Raw genomic sequence first — 21,143 nt, 5'->3', positions numbered from 1 at the left:
GGTACCAAGACCATTCAACGGGGAAAGCAGAGAACAATCTTTTTGACAAATGATGTTGGGAAAACTGGATATCCACATACAAAAGAAGTAAACCATAGACAAGAGAACAAGTTAACCTATATAAAAGTATGATCCTATAAAATGGATCAATAACTAAACTTAAGAGCTAAAACCATAAAATTCCTAGAAATAAACATTCAAGAAAAACTTCATGACACTGAATTCGGTAATGATTTCTTGGATATGACAGCAAAAGCACAGGCCAACAAAAGCAAAAATAGACAAACTGGACTATATCTAAATTAAAAGCTTTTCTGCATCAAAGGACACCACCAATAGGGAGAAAAGGCAATCCACAGAGTGGAGGAAAATACTGGCAAATCATCTGTCTGATAAGGAAGTAATTATTATCTAAAATACAAAAGACCTCCTACAGCTCAACAATAAGAAAAAATCTAATTTTGAAATGGGCAAAGGACTTGAATAGACATTTCCCCAAAGAAGATATAGAGATGGCCAAAATGCCCATGAAAAGATGCTCAACTGATCATTAGGAAAATGAAAATCAACACCACAATAAGATACCACTTCACATCAATGAAGATAACATCAAAAAAACAGAAAATAACAAGCGTTGGCAAGGATGTGGAGATATCAGAACCCTTGTGTATTGCTGATAAGAATGTAAAACACTGCAGCCACTGTGGAAAACAATAGGGCAGTTCCTCAAAAAGTTACACACACAATTACCATACGATCGAGCAATTTCACATCTGGGTATAATCCAAAAGAATTGAAATCAGGGACTTGAACAGATATTTCCACATCAATGTTCACAGCAGCATTATCCACAACAGCTAAAATGTGGAAGAAAGCCAGGTGTGCATCAATGAATGAATGGATAAACAAAATGTGGTATATACATATGATGGATTATTATTTAGTCTTAAAAAGGAAACTCTGACACAAGCTACAACATGGATGGAATTTGAAGATATTATCCCAAGTGAAATAAGCTAGACACAAAGAACAAATATTGTATGATTCCACTTACATGTGATACCTAAAATAGTCAAATTCACAGAGACAGAAAGTAGAACAGAGATTACCGGAGGCGGGGAGGGATAATGAGAGTTATTACTACAGAGTTTCAGGTTGGGATGATGAAAAAGTTCTAGAGATGGATAATGATAGTGACTGCACAACAATGTGAATGTACTTAATGCCACTAAACTACATTTAAAACTGGTTAAGATGGCCCTTGTGCACTCTTGGTGGGAATGTAAACTGGTAGAGCCCCTATGGAAAAACAGTATGGAGATTCCTCAAAAAATTAAGAACAGAACTACCATATAATCCAGCTATTCCACTTCTGGGTATTTATCTGAGGAATACAAAAACACTAATTTGAAAAGATTATATGCACCCCTTCGTTCATTGCAGCATTACTTACAATAGTCAAGATATGGATACAACCTAAGTGTCCACTGATGGACGAAGGAATCAAGAAGATGTGGAATTTATATACAATGGAATACTATTCAGCCACAGAAAAGGATGAAATCTTGCCATTTTCGACAACATAGATGAACCTTGAGGTTATTACACTAAGCGAAATAATTCAGGTAGAGAAAGACAAATATCACATGACTTCACTCATGTGGAATCTAAAAAACTAAACAAATAAACAAACAAAACAAAACAAAACAAAACAAAACTCATGGTTACAGAAAACAGACTGCTGGTCACCAGAGAGGAAGGGGGTTGGGGGTTGGGCAAATGGGTAAAAGGAGTCAATTGTATGGTGACAGCTGGTAACTAGACTTTTGGTGGTAATCACTTTGTAGTGTAAACAGATGTCAAACTATAATCTGCACACTTGAAACTTACCTGTTACATACTAATTTTACGTCAATAAAAAATGGTTAAGATGGTATATTTATGTTATATACACTTTACAATAAAAAATGTTTTTTAAATTAAAAAAATACACATCCATAGTTCTTTTCTTTTAATAAGAGGAAGGCAGGAGGGTCAGAGTCAGAGAGAGACTGGAAGATGTTACACTAGTGGCTTTGAAGATGGAGGAAGGGGCTACAACCCAAGGAATGTGGGCAGCTTCTAGAAGGTAGAAAAGGCAAGGCTGTCCTAGAGCCTTCAGAAGGAAGGCAATCCTGCTGACACTTTGCTTTTAGCTCAGTAAAACCCATCTAGGACATATGACCTAGAGAACTCTAAAAAATCTATGTTGTTTTAAGGCACCAAAAAAAAAAAAAAGTTGAAGAAATATAGTACAGGTTGTCAAAGAGGCCAAAAATAAGAGTATTTCAGTAAAATGAATTAGTCAAACTGTTCAATGCTGCTGAGAGACCTAATAAGACATTTATACAATGAAAGTATACACTATCACTGACTAGTATTTAATTGTGGGAAATAAACACATTGAATAAAATATCATATCTTCAAAATCCATGGACGAGACACACAAGTATATAGTAATAGAAAAGACTGTTGAAACTATAAAGTGAAAATACTTTTAAGCAGTCAAGACAAAAACAATAGACAAGAAAGTTAACAAGGTGATTCAAATTAGGGAAATACAAGTTGAGCAGTAACAGCCAGTTCTTTTCCCTTTATCAAAAAGTGGGTCAGCCTTACTTATATGAACCAAGTACACCTTTGGCTCACAGGTTCAGAGCCACAGGATTTTTTACGTAGAAGGGATCTTAAGGATTATCTAATCTAAATTCCTATCCAGCACAAATTCCTATACGTATATATACCATATATCTATTTTGATCCACAGTTACCTACATGGGAAAATTCAGAATAAACTGTTAAAAAAAGAAAAGGCAGAAAATTATCAATTAAAAAACCTAAGTTATTTGCAACAAACCTGAAATTTCTAACTTTAATCAAATCCACTGTGTCTACCTGATTGCTAGGTCATCAATAATTATATGAAGATATTAAAATCTGTATTACACGTTTAAGAACAATATTAAAGATCCAAATTAGTTTGTATACTTACAGTGTAATATAACTTTGAGCTCAACCAAGAGTTTCTTTGACCCTCCATGACTTGTTCCTGGAAGCTTCTGCATTGCTTCCCCTTTTTTATTCAGTATTTCAATTCTTAATGCACCTATGAGTCCAAAATTTAAAATGTCTTAGTTACACCCAAAGAATCTGATGAATCTGCTAGGTCTTCACACTGCATTTTAATTTTTCATGGTCTTTTACATGTTCAAAATGTAAGACACAAGAAAAGCATTTTTCAGTATTAAGGAAGAAAACCAAAAACATACCAATGGGTGTTCCAGCAGGCCTAACCTCATTTGGCAATAATTCATCTCCTTCAGGCCAAGTTACTGACAATCTATCAGGGAGCCTATTATGAAACCAGCATATTAGTGTTCCATGAACTGTGTTAATTATGGTCTTAATTAGAGAAACAGAAGTTACTACACACTTTACTATTTATTTCTGATATACTTCAAAAGGTTAAATCTGAAGTTCTATATGATTTATAATCTAAAAATTTTCTCTTCCCTAACCATTGCTGTGGCTACTGAAAAAGAAAGACAAAATCTCTAGTATTTAGAGCCAGGAAGTGTCATTTTTTGCGATTTTCCTGTTCATTTATAGCACAAGTTACCTTTGGGAGATAGGATAAACTCTTAGACAAATTATCAGTGAGATCCAGTAAGAATCAAAATGACTGCACCATTAGCTCTACAAGAGCCACAAATAAAGTTTTGTTTTTCTACTTCCTTTTACTCCCTTTGTACTAATCTTTACCTCTCACTAACTATTACAATTTTCTTCTAGTTGTAGGCCAAAGCTTTTTTTTTTTCTTTGACATACCTTAATCACAGTACCTATAGTAGTGACACATTAGATATATAAAATTTCCTTTTTCTCTAAAACAAATATATGATTCTGTTTTTATAACTAGGGCTCTCAATTATTTTTCATGACAAGTGTGTCACAATATATACATCTAAGACTACAAATGCCCTATTAGAAGAGTGTAACAACTCATTCAAGAACAGTTAAAGGCACTATGACTCCTCCTCATTATTGTTATTTTTATCATGCATCTTAAAATGTGAATTACCTTGCCATTTCATCTTCCACGTATTTTTTTACAGTCTTCTCAGCAACCGTCCTATCCAGTTTTGCAATTGGCACAGTTCTTGTTTCATCATACAGTGCCTGAGGTTCCTGAATAAACAAAATAAATTTATACCAATCTTTCAAAGAAAACTATACAACTTTAGCGGCAATGAAAACACTGGTTTCTTCCAAAGAAATATATTTTACCTTAAGTATATGAATCATAATAGCTATTATTACATTTTACCACAGCGTATATTTTCCATTTTTCATGTAACCTCCTTAGGCCTAATTAAATACCATCCAAATATTAACAGGAGATGGTACAAGGATAAAACCCACCCAAGTTTAGGACTTATTCATTCTTAAGATAGAATTCTGGCTCCAATGCTTACTAGTTTGTGGGCCTTGGATGAAACACACACTTTATGAAATTATTGTGATAACTAACAATAATATATGAATGTTTGTTAAACATTGGGCATACAGATGTTAAGTTCTGTAGATTATTAAAAACACCAAACATGAAACACAAGAATTCATGCTAAAACGACTTTATCCATCCAATGGAAAACCAAATGCAAGCAAAATATAAGACGGAATCTTTATTTCAACATTGAAGCAAAAGTAAGGATACCAAGAGACTTTCAATAAATACTTTTTATTACTTGCTGTCTTACCATTGCAATTTGAACCTCTCCTCCTGTAGCATATACTTCTCCATCATGATCACCATAAAGAAAAAATTTTACTATGCTTCCATAAAAGAGAGGCAGTGTCTTGATTGTCTTGACCTAATATTTAGTTTTTAAAAGAGGTTTTAGTATTAATACTAAGAGAAACAAGTTTAATATTAACGATTACTTCAGACTTTTACACAAGGAAAAAAAATTTCAATATCTATCACTAGAAAATTAATGAAAAAAGCATTCTAATTTTCTAATAAAGTCGTATTTGTGAAGTTCACTTAACATATCTTTGTAGACACAACTGCTTCTTCATACATAAACGTCATAGCTATGCATTGTGTCTAAAAGGCCCATAACTCCTTCAAAGTCAATTACTATAAACACCAAAATACCTCAAACCTTTTCCCCCCGTCTATTTCTCTTCACACACACACAAAATGAGTTGCAGGACAATCCAACTTTACTGCTTGCTATTTCCCTACACCTACCTGTGTCTTTGTCTACATCCAGATTACCTTTTTTGAGAAAGCATTTTACTCAACCACCACAGAGATTTTGACAAAACTATCACTGCATTCTTCTCATAACTCTTCACTTGACTTCAGAGATACCATATTCTCCCAGTTTCCTTCTATCTCACCAGCTTATCCCTTTCATTCTCCTTTGGTAGCTCCTCTTTTTTATTCTAAGTCGGAAAAGCAAAGCTCTAGCTACCCACTCTACCTCTAGTTGATCACATCCAATTCCAAAGCTTTAAATATATGATGACGATGCTCATTTATGGAGAAAATGCATGTCCTTTGTAATTATCTGTGTAAACCTGAGCCTCAACCTCTTTCAAGGTCCATAAAAATGCGATTGCATGATTTACTCTCTTCTCCCAGGCCCATCCAAAGTCAGAAAATTCTCTCCACTCCTAAACTGCTAAAGCACTATTCATCTCCTGTCATGGTACTTATCTCCTTCTCACCTATTATCACTTGTTTAGGTTATCTCCATTTTAAGGCTGGAAGATCCCGAAGGACAAAGCACATCTCCTAGATCTCTGCACTCTCCACAAGGCAGTCAACAAACCGAGGCAACTTACAAGCAGCAGGCACTCAAGCCAATGCCTACATTATTTTTGGTTGCAGTTAAATTCTAATACATCTAATTTAGTTTTAAATTCTACTAAAAGTTGAATCTAAAAAGAAGTTAAACCTACCAGCTGTCCTGCTTTGTATATTTTTCCATCCCATTCTATTGCTGAGTATGTCGCCCAGGGGCCCTGCTTTTTAGAAGGAAGATCAGGACGTGTAATTATTCCTTTAAAAAGTGTAAATTTTATTTGTTTGTCATACTTTTCATGACAGTCCTTCAGCCATAGAGCAAATTCTCTGTCAATTTTCATTCGCTGCTCCTGTAAAATTTTAAAATGTTCTATGAAATATAGCTACTATTAAACAAATATAACCACAGACACTTGTCATTCATTCCATTTTTCCTTCCACAAACCCCGCCCCAGAAAACCTAATAAAAAACTAAAATATTTTGTTGGCTCTTTCTCCTATACAAATTTAGATTTCTAATAAAACCACTACTAAAGAAAGGAAATCTTTGCTATCATCCTTGGAACCGAAGTTTCAATGGTCAATACTAACAATAAAGCTTTCTTTCCCTGCTTTATATCCCAAAAAATGACGCACACTGGCTGTCTAGGAGAAGGAGAACTAGCTGGCTGTAAGACAGGGGTAAGAGGAAACCTTCTCACTACCAACCATGCATATTCTCAACAGGACATAAAAAAGCAATTTTTATCACATCAAGAACAGATATACACATATACTAAAATATCACTGTGGGGAACAACTGGGGAAAAAGAAGTCTAAAACAGGCTCCTTATGAAGGTGATAATGAAAACATAAGTTGAGAAATTCCTATGTAAAACAAATTTTTCCTTTTAATTACATATTACATATACATATTCCCTATTCAAAAAGATTAAATCATAAAATAAAAATTAAGTGTTTTCTAATAACAACTAAGAAGAAAATGTGTTATTGCTTATCATTGTTCACCCTGTTGGGACATAGTATAGAAAGATTTACACTCAAGCGTAAGTCGCTATATATATACTTCTTTAAGGCCTGTTTTTAGGAGAATGAGCAGGGAAGACAATCTCCACATTACATGCTTTCACAGAAGACAACGTATAGTTACAGAAGTTCATTTCTTCCTATATACCTTACTCCATAATATACCATCTCCAAATGAAAATGGGGTAAAATTAAAAATGATTTCAGCATAAGTTTTTACAGCCTGCAGTTAGAGGGCCAATATCTTAATCATTAAAAAACAAAAAATTTGATTTTTAAAAAGTTATTTTTAAACATGGTAAAGATTAAAAAGTGACATATAGTTTCAAGGAAATCTTCCCCCTAATCATATTCTCAGGTACTAACTCCTTCCTAAATCAACAAATCACTGTTGTCACTCTGTCAGCTTCACAAGGATATTAAAATCATTAACTAGGAATGTGACAGTTTTCCTTCCAAAGTTTTACACTGCACTCCAAGGTATATAGCCCCTTTACTAGATAAAATTGTTCTAAGCTAAAACATAAGTTAAGTCTCAGGATTCATTATCAACCAAATTATCAGATGCATTAATTAAATCCAGAAACTCAGTAATGTGTCAAAAAACAATGCTATAGGTGTGGCAAGATGACAGTTGATCTAGGAGAGGGGTATGTGGGTATTCATTCTAACATCCTTTCAACTTTTCTGTGTATTTGAAATTTTCCAAAATTAGAAAATACATATTTTAAAAATACAATGTAACAAACAGAAGCAACCTATGGTGGATAACTTCTGTAAAGACCAAGTTGTTCAATAAATGTTGGCTACTCGATACCATAGTATAAAATGAATTCCAAGTGTATCATATCTAATTACAAATAAGACTTTTCTCAGTGGTTAATTCTTTAAAAACATCTTAATCGTCTACGATTCAGAATATTTTATTAACAGCAAAACGAAGTGCAACATCTTGTAGGGATGACTGACTATAAATACTATATGCTAAGTATTATAATTACTGCCCAGTGATTTTAGACTCACAATAAATGCATCTACCTCTTGGCAACTCGACATTAAACTACTGAAAGAGCAGTATCAAGTAAAAGCTTCTGAGGTATTTGGTTAGAATAAAAGTACACTAGTAGACTAGTCCCATTTACCTTTAAAAAAATTTATCATTCTTGTTCTATCAATCACTGAATATATTTTAATACTGATCGATCTCAAATCACCTTTTAGCTCAAAGTATTTCACAATTCTACCTTTTTATCATCAAGATTTGATTAAAATTGCATATTTAGGTTATTAATATACAAACATAGCCCTTGTGTTAGATACAATTGTTCTTACATGCTCTCATCAAATGATACGCTTCTGTAGCTTCTATTCACTATGTCAAGGTCTTGATATTAAGATCTAATAAAGATCTGTGAATTTTATCCAAACATGGTCTAATCAGTTTGAAATTTTTGAGTAATGTGAACACATAAATGCTCAAGAAAAATTTACACATATTCTTTTGATTAAATAAAATGAAAACTATACAAAATGTTGGTATAAATCTACTAGCGACTTTTGTTGTACTTAAAATAGAACATTTGCAAATATTCAAAACTTGGTATTTAAAATCATACCTGTCCATTTAAAATCCTTGTAAAAAGGGTGTTCTTATCTTTCAGTTTTAGCTCAAGATCCATAAAAGTCAATTTATTTGTGCTGACCTGGAATTTGTCATTAGTGAATAATGCACCAGATATTCTATTGTAGCACTCAATTGGTGCAAGCCCTCTCTTCTTAGGAGGAGTACACCAGTCAAAGCTTGAACGGAAAAAAATATTAGTTAGTAAAAAGATTAGGTTATAAAACGATATAATTTCAAGAAAAATCAAAACTTACTCTTCAACAGAAGTATATGGTATTAGTCGTCCATTCCAAAAACATTCAAAAATAGGCCTTTTCCCTCTTGCTGCTTTCTCAAGTATGAAACAATCATCATCATCATCTTCATCTTTTAATTCTAGAGCACAGGAGTAAGTGCAACAAAATGCTTATTGCTATAAAGTATATGCAATTTTTATCACTGAGAAATCAATTTTTATAAGTAAAATGTTAAAGTAGCTTCAGAGAAATGTAACAAAATCTCATATGATCATTAACATTGCATGCTATAAAACCTAAAGGTAGCTTTATTCTTAGTTTGTCCTCAGAAAAGCAGACTTTCAAAGTGGTTCCACATTACCAATGGTGTTTCCCATTTAAAAGTCAACAATTTCTTATACACTAATCAATGTTAGGAGTACTACACTAGCCACTGAGCCTGCAATCTTTAAAACTTGTTTAAAGAGCAAAAGAGTCATACCCCAAAGAGATTTTGCACTATAGCAGAATCTCTATTCTCTTCAAATACAGAAGCTTGAGTCCAGTAGCTAAAATAAGTTTCATAGTTCTGTCAGAACTAGTATGTTCACATAAAAATTATCTGGGAAATCTATGGTATCTAGTGGAAGCAAGTTTGCCTAGTATGGGTAAATTAATCAATAATACTGAATTTAAGTTTACCTGACATAAACCTAAATTTTCAAAGATCAGATTAAGGCAATACAGCTAGAATTGTATGTTACAAAGCATCAAAGCATAATGAGTACAAGTGTATATAAAGTTTTAATGTTTGTTAGCAATACATTTTCATATATCCAGATAAATAAGGATCAATCATTATGATCCTAACATAGTAACACCTCAGTTATTCCAGCATTAAGTCGTCCCCTCCCCCCAAAAATAAAGCCTTCTACCTGGCAAAAACCCTCACAAGAAGTTCTTATGCAAAAGTTCCCTTCAATCAAACCAAATCACTTTTCTCCTAGACAATCCCTCTGATCATTATACAACTTATTGGCTCTTTCTTTTTCCTGAGGAAGAAAGGCCCTGAGTTAACATCTATGCCAATCTTCCTCTATTGTGTATGTGGGTCGCCACCATAGCACGGCCACCAACATGTGGTGTAGATCTGCACTGGGAACTGAACCCAGGCCGCTGAAGCAGAGTGTGCGGAACTTGACCACTAGGCCACAAGGCCGGCCCCTTATTGGCTCTTATTTTAAGACACCATTTGAAGAATTTTATCTTTTTGTGTACAGGTATACAAAAGTTAGAAATGGCAAATTAAAAAGGGGCAGAGACATCATGAGAGGCAGAGCCACCAAGTAAATAAATAATGTTGTGCACTTTCTAAGGACTTGTGACTTATTTAACAGTCACAATACCTCTATGAGGCATGAACTATTCCTATTTCACAGACACGGAAACTGAGGTAGGCAGTAGTTTGTCAAAGTTTACAAAATAGAAAATGGCAAAGATGGGATTCAAATCAGGAAACCTGGCTCCAGAACCCAAAACACTAAGGATATTCTTAGGAAGTATTCTGAATGAGAAAGTTTAATACTATTAATCTATGAATTCAATACACTTCCAATAATCCCATTAGAATTTTTTGAAGTGAATGTACAAAGTGATGCCAAAATTTATCCAGAAGAGTAAAAGATTAAGAATTTTCTCAAAAAAAACCCAATAGTGTCTTGCTCTATAGATATCAATATACCGTATAAAGCTACAAGAGAGTATCATTGCTCAGGTATAAAAATAAAAAATAGATCAATATCTTACAATAAAGAATCCAGATCTACATACTTATGGGAACTTCAAACTATTGCAAAAATCATAACACTCAATAATTAGTACTAGGAAACTGAACACCCACACGGAAAATATGAAATTAAAGCCCTACTTCATCCTACACACCAAAAAGGAGGCTATAGATGCATTAAAGATCTAAACATAAAATGATTAAAAAAACCTACAAGATCTTTTCACAATCTTAAGGTATGAGAAGCCTTTCTACAGTAAGACAAAATCAGAAAGGATAAAAATAAAACTGATATGACTATATAAAATTTAAAACTTCTTTATAAACACCTACAAAGATAATAGGAAGACAATATGGGAAATATATAAAGCTTCAGTTCAGTAAGAGATCTACAATAAAAGAATATCTTTCTTCATCTGGAAGTGAATATACACAAAAACCAAGAATTATAAAAATTACAAATATCTAACAACTTAAGAAGATCTGCATAAAGAAGAAAGTTTTAAAATTTATCTAACCTTCACAGCCAAACTAATAATCATCATTAAAAAAACAAATTACTATCCTAAATCACAGCTTCACATTTTGTAGCTAAGATAACAGATTAACATACTTGATGGAAAGCATGGATCATCAGGGTAAGTTTCTCTATCATATAAGAAAGGGTGATATCGGATAATCCCTTCCACTACACCGTCTCCTTCAACATGAGCCTTGAACTCAAAGCTATCAGCTGCTGTGTTTATATACAACGTCTGCATGTCATCTTGTATTTCCCTTAGGTTGACAATCTTAGGTGCCTTCCCCTTTTCAAACATAGAAATCTAAAATAAAAATAAAACAAAAATAATTAAATTCTATGATGACTTTACTTTTGTTCTCAGCTATGATCCAACAACAGAATAGACAAAAACTACTTTTATTTGTACAAGTAATCATCTAGCTTAATGAAATGTATATATATTTATATATGGGTTAAATAGCTATAAGTAGTATATCAATAAGGAACATACTACTAAAAAATAGAAAGTAAGCAAAGAAAGAGCAAAGTAGAGCTGAAGGACAAAGAAGTCACGAGTACATTTAATTCAAGGTTTCTTGCTAGAAGTAGGAAGGAGGACAATGACGTACTGTGAAATTTCTTCTAATGTGTGGGCAAGGATATTGACAATCCAACGCTCAAATGTTCTGTGCTCCTAAATCTTACTTCACCATCATAAGACTTCTATGAACAAAAGGGAAACTATGTCCCTTTTCCTCCCTATTTTGAGACATGATATTCAGCAACAACTCATATCTTTATAGAAGACAGAGAAGAAGAGGGAAATCAAATACTACAATAAACAAAGGTTCCGGAAAAACACATCTAGGAATGATCTCTTTACTTGGATATCAAATTACCAAAGTACTTTGGTAAAAGACATGGAGAGAGCTATCTATTTATTGACTAATTTTTCTTATCCAGAGTCCCTCGGAACTGGAACATATACCTAATGATTCATAATATTGTAAGAAGAAATCTTATCTTACTTCAATATCAATGTTGTTGAAAGGTCCAACTTCTTTTGATGTACGTTTTTCATTTCCTTTTGGACCATGAATATAGTAATGATAAATATGCCTAAAATATAGAAGAATAACTTTACAATTTTAATTCACATAAAATTACAGTTCATAGAATCTTCTACCAAAAAAATTTTATTACTACTATTTGGCAGTACCTAATAGGTGCCAAGCACTATATTAAACTTTTTTTTTTTTTTTGAGGAAGATTAGCCCTGAGCTAAAATATGTGCCCATCTTCCTCTATTTTATATGTGGAACTCCCACCACAGTATGGCTTAACAAGTGGTGTGTAGGTCTGTGCCGGGATCCGAATCGGCAAACCCAGGGCTGCTGAAGTGGAGCACACAAACTTAACCGCTGCACCACTGGGCCAGCCCCTATATTAAGCATTTGTAAAAAGAGTATCCCATTTAATGGTAAAAACAATCTTGGGATGCAGTTATTGTTACATCTCATCTTATACATATAAAAACTGAGGTGCAAGAAGTTTATATAATTTATCTAAGGTCACAGACCTAGAGTTTGGGAGAGGAGGGCTTCAATCCAGGCCTTTCCAACTTCAAAGCTCACATACTTTACACTTTCAAGAAGTATAATTTATCAAGAAAATAAAAACCAGAAGGCAAAAGGGTATAATTCTACTTGCGAGGGATATTCTAGAAAGGACTCACAGGATTGGATATCTTTAAATTACCTCCACAGTGTGAGAATATCATTCTGTAACTCTCATCTCTCCTCTCCCATAGCACTGAGTCAATCTTATAACAATAATCCCCAAACAAAACTAATACATTCAACATCATCCCATCAAAACCACCACTTCAGAAATCTTTGCTACTTTATTCTCAAGTAAAGGTTAAAAAAGATTACATTTTGAGGAGCTTATTCAGGGCTAAAATATATCATATCTGCAGTTATTCCTCAAACAGGAATTTGCAATAAAACTTCACATGAATTTTGATTTTTAAAAATATTAATTATCCTAGCTACTGTTTAAAATACTACTGAGATAAAAGGAAATCACTGAAAATTTTGAGGTTTTCTTCAGACATCTCAAGTGCTAACATCATAATCAACAAGTTTACAACCATAGATTAAGGGTGCTATAAAACAGCTTAGCAACCATCTGTTTCAAAGAATGGTTAAAGTTATGTTATTCTTTGTTAGAGCAAGAGTATATTCTAATTATGTGTTATGTACACTGAGTTCCTTCAGTTAAGAGAAATTATAATTATAAAATAGCTAATAAAATATAGAGAGAAGAAAAATTCCCATGTACTATTTAAAACTCTCAGATGACAGGGCCAATAAACATCAACATTCAAGAAAAAAGGTATTCCTAAAACCAAATTTATCTTCCCATAAAAGGAAAATTTTTTAACTCTGTTAACATATATTTATGTATAAAACAGAGAACCTCAAATTGAGTGTGACAGCCTTTTGGGTAAACGTGAAGTTTTTTTTTAAAAAAACATAAATTTTGTGTAGATGTACCCATTTTTGCAAGATGCAGTAATTCAGACAAACAGAAATAATGGAAAATGGTCTATCTATATAGCTACAGAGAAAAAACTTAAAGCCATTAAATAAATATCCATTCAATTTGGTCTAACAGAATTTCTACCCCCTAAAAATTTAAAAATACACAAAGATTTATTTTCAGTATTACTAACATGCTATATAGGCATATACATATTTTTTATATTAATAACTTGATGCATTCATTTGATAAACATTTATTGAGCATCTACTATGTAAGAGGACACACTGCGGATACAGCAGTGCATAAATAAATATATTCCAATGGGAGAAGGCAAACAAAAAAAATCAGTAAAACATATGGTATGGAAGATTATGATAGGTGCTATAGAGAAGAAGCACAAAAGGAGGATATGACAGTGATGGTGCTGAATTTGATAAATTCTGAAGTTTATTTTAAATTTTATCATAGGTGTCAATAAGGCTATGCCTCAAATAATGACCAATACATTCCAGGTGATCAATAAACATTTACAGACTAGAGAACCGTTTTAATGCTAACATTAGAGTACTGGCTACCATACTGGAGGGAAGGAAACGGGACAGGAGCAAAGTAGAAGCTAAAAGGCGTCAAGGGATCTGTAATATTTTCTGTCTTAAAAAAGATAAGTAGAAACAGGTCCTGAGTCAAATACAAATAATTACTTACGCTAACTGTCTTGTCCAAAGAGGGAAATAATTTTTCAAGTATTGTATGTGTTCTGGTTGTACTCCTGTGATAACCACAGCAGTAAAGCTATCTTTTTCGTTCTCCTCTGAGATAAGATGATGTAGAAATCTTTCATCATCATTTGTAATGTGAACAGAATCAGATGGCTACAAGAGTGAACAGATTACATACAACTTAATTGTAATTATACAAATAATATTTACATTGACTTTTAATGTGATTCACTTGGATAGTTTCAAATACAGGCTTCAATAGACTTTTGAAGGAGAATGACCCAACACACATCAGCTGAGTGTGTGACAGCGCTGTGAGGAAAGAAAACTTTTACATCAACTGCTAAACTGGCATACATAAAGGAGTATCCTATACCATAATGCTAAACCAATTTTAGAATCATAAAGGAAAAAGTACAGAAAAATTAACACATTCATGCATCTTTTGATGGGGATCTGCTCTGAGAAATGCATCATTAAGCAATTTCAGAGTCATGCAAACATCATAGATTGTATTGAAGGGGAATAAAATTTGCCACCCCAAAATGCGTCTCTTTAACACGAGGATTATTTTAGGCTGATTATTTTTCACAAAAGACTCAAAGCTTTTCTTGTTACCTCCTCAAGTGCCTCAAAGAATTCAGATATAAAAATCTGTCTCAGAAAGTGAGCTATCACCTTAGCATAACATGAACTAGGTGGTAGACAGGGAGGAAAACAGAAAAGCCTGTTTGCTGGGCTCCCCTCTGTGTTCTTCTGTTTCCATGTGGCCAAATACTTGTTTTCCAAATGTCTGCTCCTTTTCACCTACCCGTGAATTGTCCTCCTCCCTTTGAAGTCCCTGACTGTCCCCACCCCCAACATCTTTTGTCTTTAACTGAGGATGGTATTTAAAGTGAAGGCTTTGGTGGTTTTGGTGATTTACCTGGCTTTCATGGGTTTCTCCCATATACACATGTTATTAAACTTCTGTTTGTTTGTCTCCTATTAATCTGTCTCATGTCAATTTAATTGTTCTTTTTTTTTTCCCTGCTTTTTCTCCCCAAGTCCCCCCAGTACACAGTTGTATATTTTAGTTGTGGGTCTTTCTAGTTGTGGCATGTGGGATGCCACCTCAGCATGGCCTATCGAGCCGTGCCATGTCTATGCCCAGGATCCGAACTGGCAAAACCCAGGGCCGCCAAAGCAGAGTGCATGAACTTAACCACTCAGCCACAGGGCCAGCCCCTCACGTCAATTTAATTCTTAGATCAGCCAGAAGAACCTAGAAGTATAGAAGAAAAGTTCTTCCTCCCCTACGGTACTTACACAAACCTAGATGGTATAGCTCACTACACACCTAGGCTATATAGTACTAATCTTATGGAACCAGTCACACAAGCAGCCCATCGTTGACCAAAACATCATTATGCGGTGCAGGACTGGACTTAGTTTAAAAATGCCAAGAAAAACTGAGGACACTTACCCTAGGTGGGAATGAGTCTTTGCTTGGGATATCTACCACTTAACTTGGTCAGGACCAATGCCCAGCCCTCCATGTTCAAGAAAATTAGGATACAACCTGAACTCAGCTGGCTTAGACCAAAGGCATTGTCTTTAAAGGGGAGTAAAATCATCCTGGTTCACAGCTCACTTTCAGAGAATATCTATAGCTTGCCAGAAGGGAAGTAAGGAAAGGAGGAGTGTTTGAGGATAAGAATTACAGACTTCTCAATTTTTACTGTGAGTCTATATGCGTCAAAAATTGCATGCATATATACATATAGTTGCATGCATATGTATGTACTTATATATTATGTATGTCGATCTATACATAAAAACTTGTAAGGATAAAGATATACACTGAACTATTACGTCTAGGAAACTGGTTGATTTTATTTTTTTAATAAGTATGTATTATTACTTTCTTAATAAAAATAAATAAAAACCAAAACCATTCCAATGCACCCCTACACACTAAATCTCTAATATTACAGCTACAATACATAATATACGAGTTATATTTCATATACTTTGAGAGTTAGTAGGTTAGCCTGGGTTTACTAATGATGCAGGTTCATTATCCAAATATTTACCAAGCACCTTCTAAGTTATATGACTCAACCTGGAAACGAGGAAGAGAGGGTTCAAGATAAATAAGACAGTGTCCTTCCTCCCTACAAATTCCATCTAGTAGGAGATGAGAAACAAACAGTTACAAAACAATGCACCATTATAAAGACACAAACCAAGAGCTGGAGATAATTAAAAAGAGGGTGACATTTCGCCAATAGATGACTTAATAAGAATACTCTGGACCAAAGAGAACATGAAAGATTTGAGGGAAACAAGGTAGTTTAGAGTATATGATAAACAGATGATGAAAGATGAGGCTGGAATGGCTGAATCCAGCAATGGAAATGGGTGGAAGAGGGGGTAGATGAAAGAACCTATTTTAAAAGACAGAATTAAATGTGGCGAAGATTAACAATAAGGATTACAATTATTAACTACTTGACCAGCGCATGTTGTTAATTGAAAAGGGTAGTTAAGGGGAAAAGAGAGAATAAGAAAGGTTTATAGATAATATTTTTTATTTTAGATGTACCAAAAGTGAGTTATTTATGGAACATCTAGAGTAGGACATCTAATTGAAATTAGAAATGAGCATGCTAGATACGATCAGTTGGTATTCAGCCACCCATCTGTACCACTTTTTATTGTCCCCTTCTGGGCTGCAGAGGATGGAAAGCCATAAAAGTCTATTTCTCAGACTCTTAAACTTTGGATTGTGAATGCAAATTAGGTTTCACCAATTAGATATACCAGCCAAAGATTTAGAAGGGGAAAATGCGGCAGAGGCCATTTCCTGAGATTTCTTGAAGGTTTTCTATCATGCAAGGTACCGAAAGACCAGTATCAAAGTTCTAGCTTTAAGCATCAGCACTGATACAGCAGTGATTATGGTCAGAAATTCTGTGGTCCAGTGTTGGAAAATCTGTGGCAGCAAAACCTTTCCAACTCCTGGATCACAGATAAGGCAGTGAGTTTCTGAATTCCAGATGCAGTGGTGGTCCTCCAAGTCCATGATTATAGCAGATGTTGCAGCATCCCTTAAAGGTCAGTTTGAGTGTCCTGGCATCATTCTGCAAGGCTCAGCCTAAAGTTCATTCCTTCAGCTTTTCCAATAATCATGTAAGCATCTAATTCCCTTTATTAAACCCTCTTCTATTTAGAGTGCCTTGAATTGTTTGTTTCCTTTAGAGTCCAGCCTGATTCAGTGTCTCAATCTTAAGAGAAAAGTCTTGACAAAAAATACAGATTTGAGAACTGCTGATATTAAGTGGCATATGTACATATATACACATAAACACTGCCTATAGAAAAAGTAAGACTGCTGGTTATAGATCAAGAACACCAACCCCACACATACTGTAATAACTGCTAACAGGTCAAGGAAAAAGGAAGAGCCAAAAAAAGGAGGTTGGAATGGACTGGTCAGAAAAAGAAAAGAACTAGGGACCAAACAGTACCCAAGAAATGTTTGTTGGGATGAACTAAGCACAAAACACAGGAAAAGCTGGCAGAAATGAAGAACCGAGAGACCTCAGCTCAATCCAAGGTTTATCATATGCATACAGTTTTGAAAATCATTTAAATTTTCAATTCCTATTTTTCACCAGTTTTAACATAGCAAATATTTCCACTAACATATTTCATAGGGCTGTGTGATAGTAACATAAGATGGAAAAGATAAGGATGGAATATTGTTATATAAATATATTAAGATAGGTAAATTGTTAAACAAATGCAATAAATTTAAAGAAGAAAAACTGAGATGAGCAAAATGAAGAAATTTCCTGGAGAGAATACTAAATTACAGAGAAAATAAAAGTTGCTAACGAACATGGAAAAAAAATTCAGCCAGCTAGTAATGAAAGAAAAGGTATTATTTTCACCTATTAAATTATCAACATTTTGCTGCCCCCCCCCCCCAACTCCTTTTAAAAATAAGGAAATGATCAGATAGGCACTTCCTTACACTACCATTAGGAGTGTATTTGATTTGGGTTCAACCTCTCAGAAAAGTGATTTTCTAAGATATACCAAGAATATTTATAAAGTTCAAATTCGTTGTCACAGCTATTAAAATTCTAACAAACTATACTAAGAATGAATTGTAATTCATGCAAAATGTTATGCAAAGATATTCATGGCAATGTCTTTATAATTATACTAAAATCCTTTAAATAACGCTAAACAAAATAGTTAAATCACAGAACATTCAGCCAAAAAATACAACAAAGCTATTAAAAATGTGTTGTGTGCCAAAACATTTTATAAAATGAAAAATAAATGTTAATTTAAAAAATGTGGGTTCTAGGGGCCCGGCCCTGCGGTCGAATGGTTAAGTTCGTACGCTCCACTTTGGCAGCCCAGGGTTTCACCAGTTCGGATCCTGGGCGCGGACATGGCACTGTTCGTCAGGCCAACGGTGAGGCGGCGTCCCACATGCCACAACTAGAAGGACCCACAACTAAAAAATATACAACTATGTACTGGGGGCATTTGGGGGAGAAAAATCAGGAAAAAAAAAAAATTGGCAACAGTTGTTAGCTCAGGTGCCAATCTTTAAAAAAAAACAAAAAAGTGAGTTCAAACTAAAAGTACATAATAAAAAAGTTAGACTAGAAGGAAATTCAATTAGATATGTTACACTTTTTCCTGGCATTTGAGACTATTTTTATTTTCTTTATATTTGATTACAAAATTTTTTATAATTTGTTTTACAATCAGAAAAGGATTTTTAAAAATTAAAAATTTTAAAATTAAAAAATTCTAAAATGTTTCAAACAGAGAAAAGTTGAATGAATAATACAATAAATACCATGTACTCACCACAGAGATTCAAATTTGTTAACATTCTCCTTATTAAAATGAGAATTTGAAAGCAAATTTTTAACAGAAATATATCGATCATTTATTTCTCTGGAGCTCTGATTTCCTAGAAGTCTATGACCCTCTCACTGTTTTCTACTCTAGTTCTGTGGTTATTATACAACAAAGATTTTAAAACTCTAACTCAGTGCAAGGAGAAAAGTTTACAATCTTATGAGCAATTTCCAGGAAGCTTACTTGGCTTTATGAGAAAACTTGTCTAAAGACTTTCAGCCTGAGAAAGCACATAAATGATCACTTATGCTATTCAGAGGATTAAAGGAAAAAGAATGAAAATTAAGTAATTTGAAAATTCCATACCTTCAAGTTTTTAAAGTACTAGTATTAATATTTTAGATAGAAAATGGAAAAACACTTTTGTCCTATCATCCATCCAAAGTAATAAATTTACAATTAATGAGTTAAAATGTATTGTACCTTTCTGTTTTGAATATATCCACTATATATTGCCTCTTTGTTTTTCTCCTTCTTCTCAAAATCTTCTTTAGAAAGCACAAGCTCATGAACATCTTGGGAATCTGCAGGTTTGCTTATCATCTGTTAAATATTAAACAGAGTACTTTAAAAACTCCTAAAAGTTAAACTGGCTAACCCACTTAGACAGAGAGAACCTCAAAATATTTTGATCAACTTTCACTTATAAGAAAACTTTTTACTTACTCTGGCTGACTGTCCAACAAAGAAAACAGCCTGCTTGCCCCCAACACCAAAATAGGAAATATCACTGTTTAAACTGCGTGGCACTGGTACTGGTCGAACATATCCCGAATGATCACTAAAATAAAACATCACATTAATGCTGTGATTTTAAACAAGCTACCAAGGCGCCAAAGGAAATTGTTATAGCACTTTTATTAAGCATTAATAAAATGATCCCTAAGCCAGATAATACCTCAATTCAAAGGTAAAATAATCAGAGGTAAAAATCAAGACATCATCTATTCCAGTGGTTCTCAGGTTTATGCCCCAGACCAGCTGCATCAGCATCACTGGGAAACTTTAAGAAATGCAAATTCTTGGGCCCACCCAACTAAATCAGAAAATCTCGCAGCAAACAGCGCTAAATAAATATCTATATCTTTATATATTCTTATGCCTATACAATATTCCCCTCAAAGTTATTTACTTCTTCAAAACTCATTAAAGTATTGTCTGAAGAATAATGAGAATTACAGTAAAGAGATTATTTCCATGTATCCATGAGCTTTTAATATGAAGAGCTCTGAGTGAACCTCCACTGCACCATAACAACACTCTAGAGAGTACGTGTCCCTGGTCTCTCAAAATATAGGCAAGGTCTCCAGGGACACCATTTCCCAATATCAGAAACAAACAGAATTGAGAGTGAGGCTGGAACCAGTATTACACTAAATGGAAAGGTTAGAGAGCAGATACGGCAGAGCTGGAAAGAATCAGAAAATGCAAAGAGACATTCAAAGAACTTACCCGTAAGAAACAAAGGAAGAAAAGGAATGGAAATATCAAAGTGGGTCTAAAAGACATGAATGACTGAAGGACAATATCTCAAACAAGTTTTCAGTGTAGTTACAGAAAGAGAAGACAGAATAAATAACAGCTGCAAATATGCTGGAACCACTAAAAGACATGGCTCCACAGATTCAGACCAAAAGAGCCCAAACAGGATACATAAAAAAAGTCCACAGTGGGGCTGGCCCCGTGGCCGAGTGGTTAAGTTTGTGTGCTCCACTTCAGTGGCCCGGGTTTCACTGGTTCGGATCCTGAGCATGGACATGGCACTGCTCATCAAGCTATGCTGAGGCGGCATCCCACATAGCACAACCAGAAGGACCTACAACTACAATATACAACTATGTACTGGGAGGCTTTGGGGAGAAGAAGAAGAAAAAAAAGAAGAAAGAAGATGATCAGCAACAGATGTTAGCTCAGGTGCCAAGCTTTAAAAAAAAA

The 21,143-nt window shown here is 34.2% G+C and overlaps 1 protein-coding gene across 1 annotated transcript in view; it reads right to left on the bottom strand.

Annotated features, from left to right (window-relative positions):
* SMCHD1 (structural maintenance of chromosomes flexible hinge domain containing 1) overlaps positions 1–21,143 on the bottom strand; it is a 137,307-nt gene that overhangs the window by 85,173 nt on the left and 30,991 nt on the right. Inside the window, exons 6-17 of the mRNA XM_008537392.2 lie at positions 19,875–19,989; positions 19,632–19,751; positions 14,263–14,429; positions 12,039–12,129; positions 11,122–11,332; positions 8,762–8,882; positions 8,500–8,683; positions 6,013–6,207; positions 4,800–4,913; positions 4,121–4,227; positions 3,309–3,391; positions 3,032–3,145 (exon numbers count right to left, since the gene is read on the bottom strand). Of these exons, the coding sequence (XP_008535614.2) occupies positions 3,032–3,145; positions 3,309–3,391; positions 4,121–4,227; positions 4,800–4,913; positions 6,013–6,207; positions 8,500–8,683; positions 8,762–8,882; positions 11,122–11,332; positions 12,039–12,129; positions 14,263–14,429; positions 19,632–19,751; positions 19,875–19,989 (1,622 nt within the window). The remainder of the gene's footprint in view (positions 1–3,031; positions 3,146–3,308; positions 3,392–4,120; positions 4,228–4,799; positions 4,914–6,012; positions 6,208–8,499; positions 8,684–8,761; positions 8,883–11,121; positions 11,333–12,038; positions 12,130–14,262; positions 14,430–19,631; positions 19,752–19,874; positions 19,990–21,143) is intronic.

This window comes from Equus przewalskii, chromosome 7, assembly GCF_037783145.1.
Source record: "Equus przewalskii isolate Varuska chromosome 7, EquPr2, whole genome shotgun sequence".
Lineage (NCBI taxonomy): Eukaryota > Metazoa > Chordata > Mammalia > Perissodactyla > Equidae > Equus > Equus przewalskii.
The sequence above is the reverse complement of the archived record's forward strand: the minus strand, read 5'-3'. Positions and strand labels throughout refer to the sequence as shown.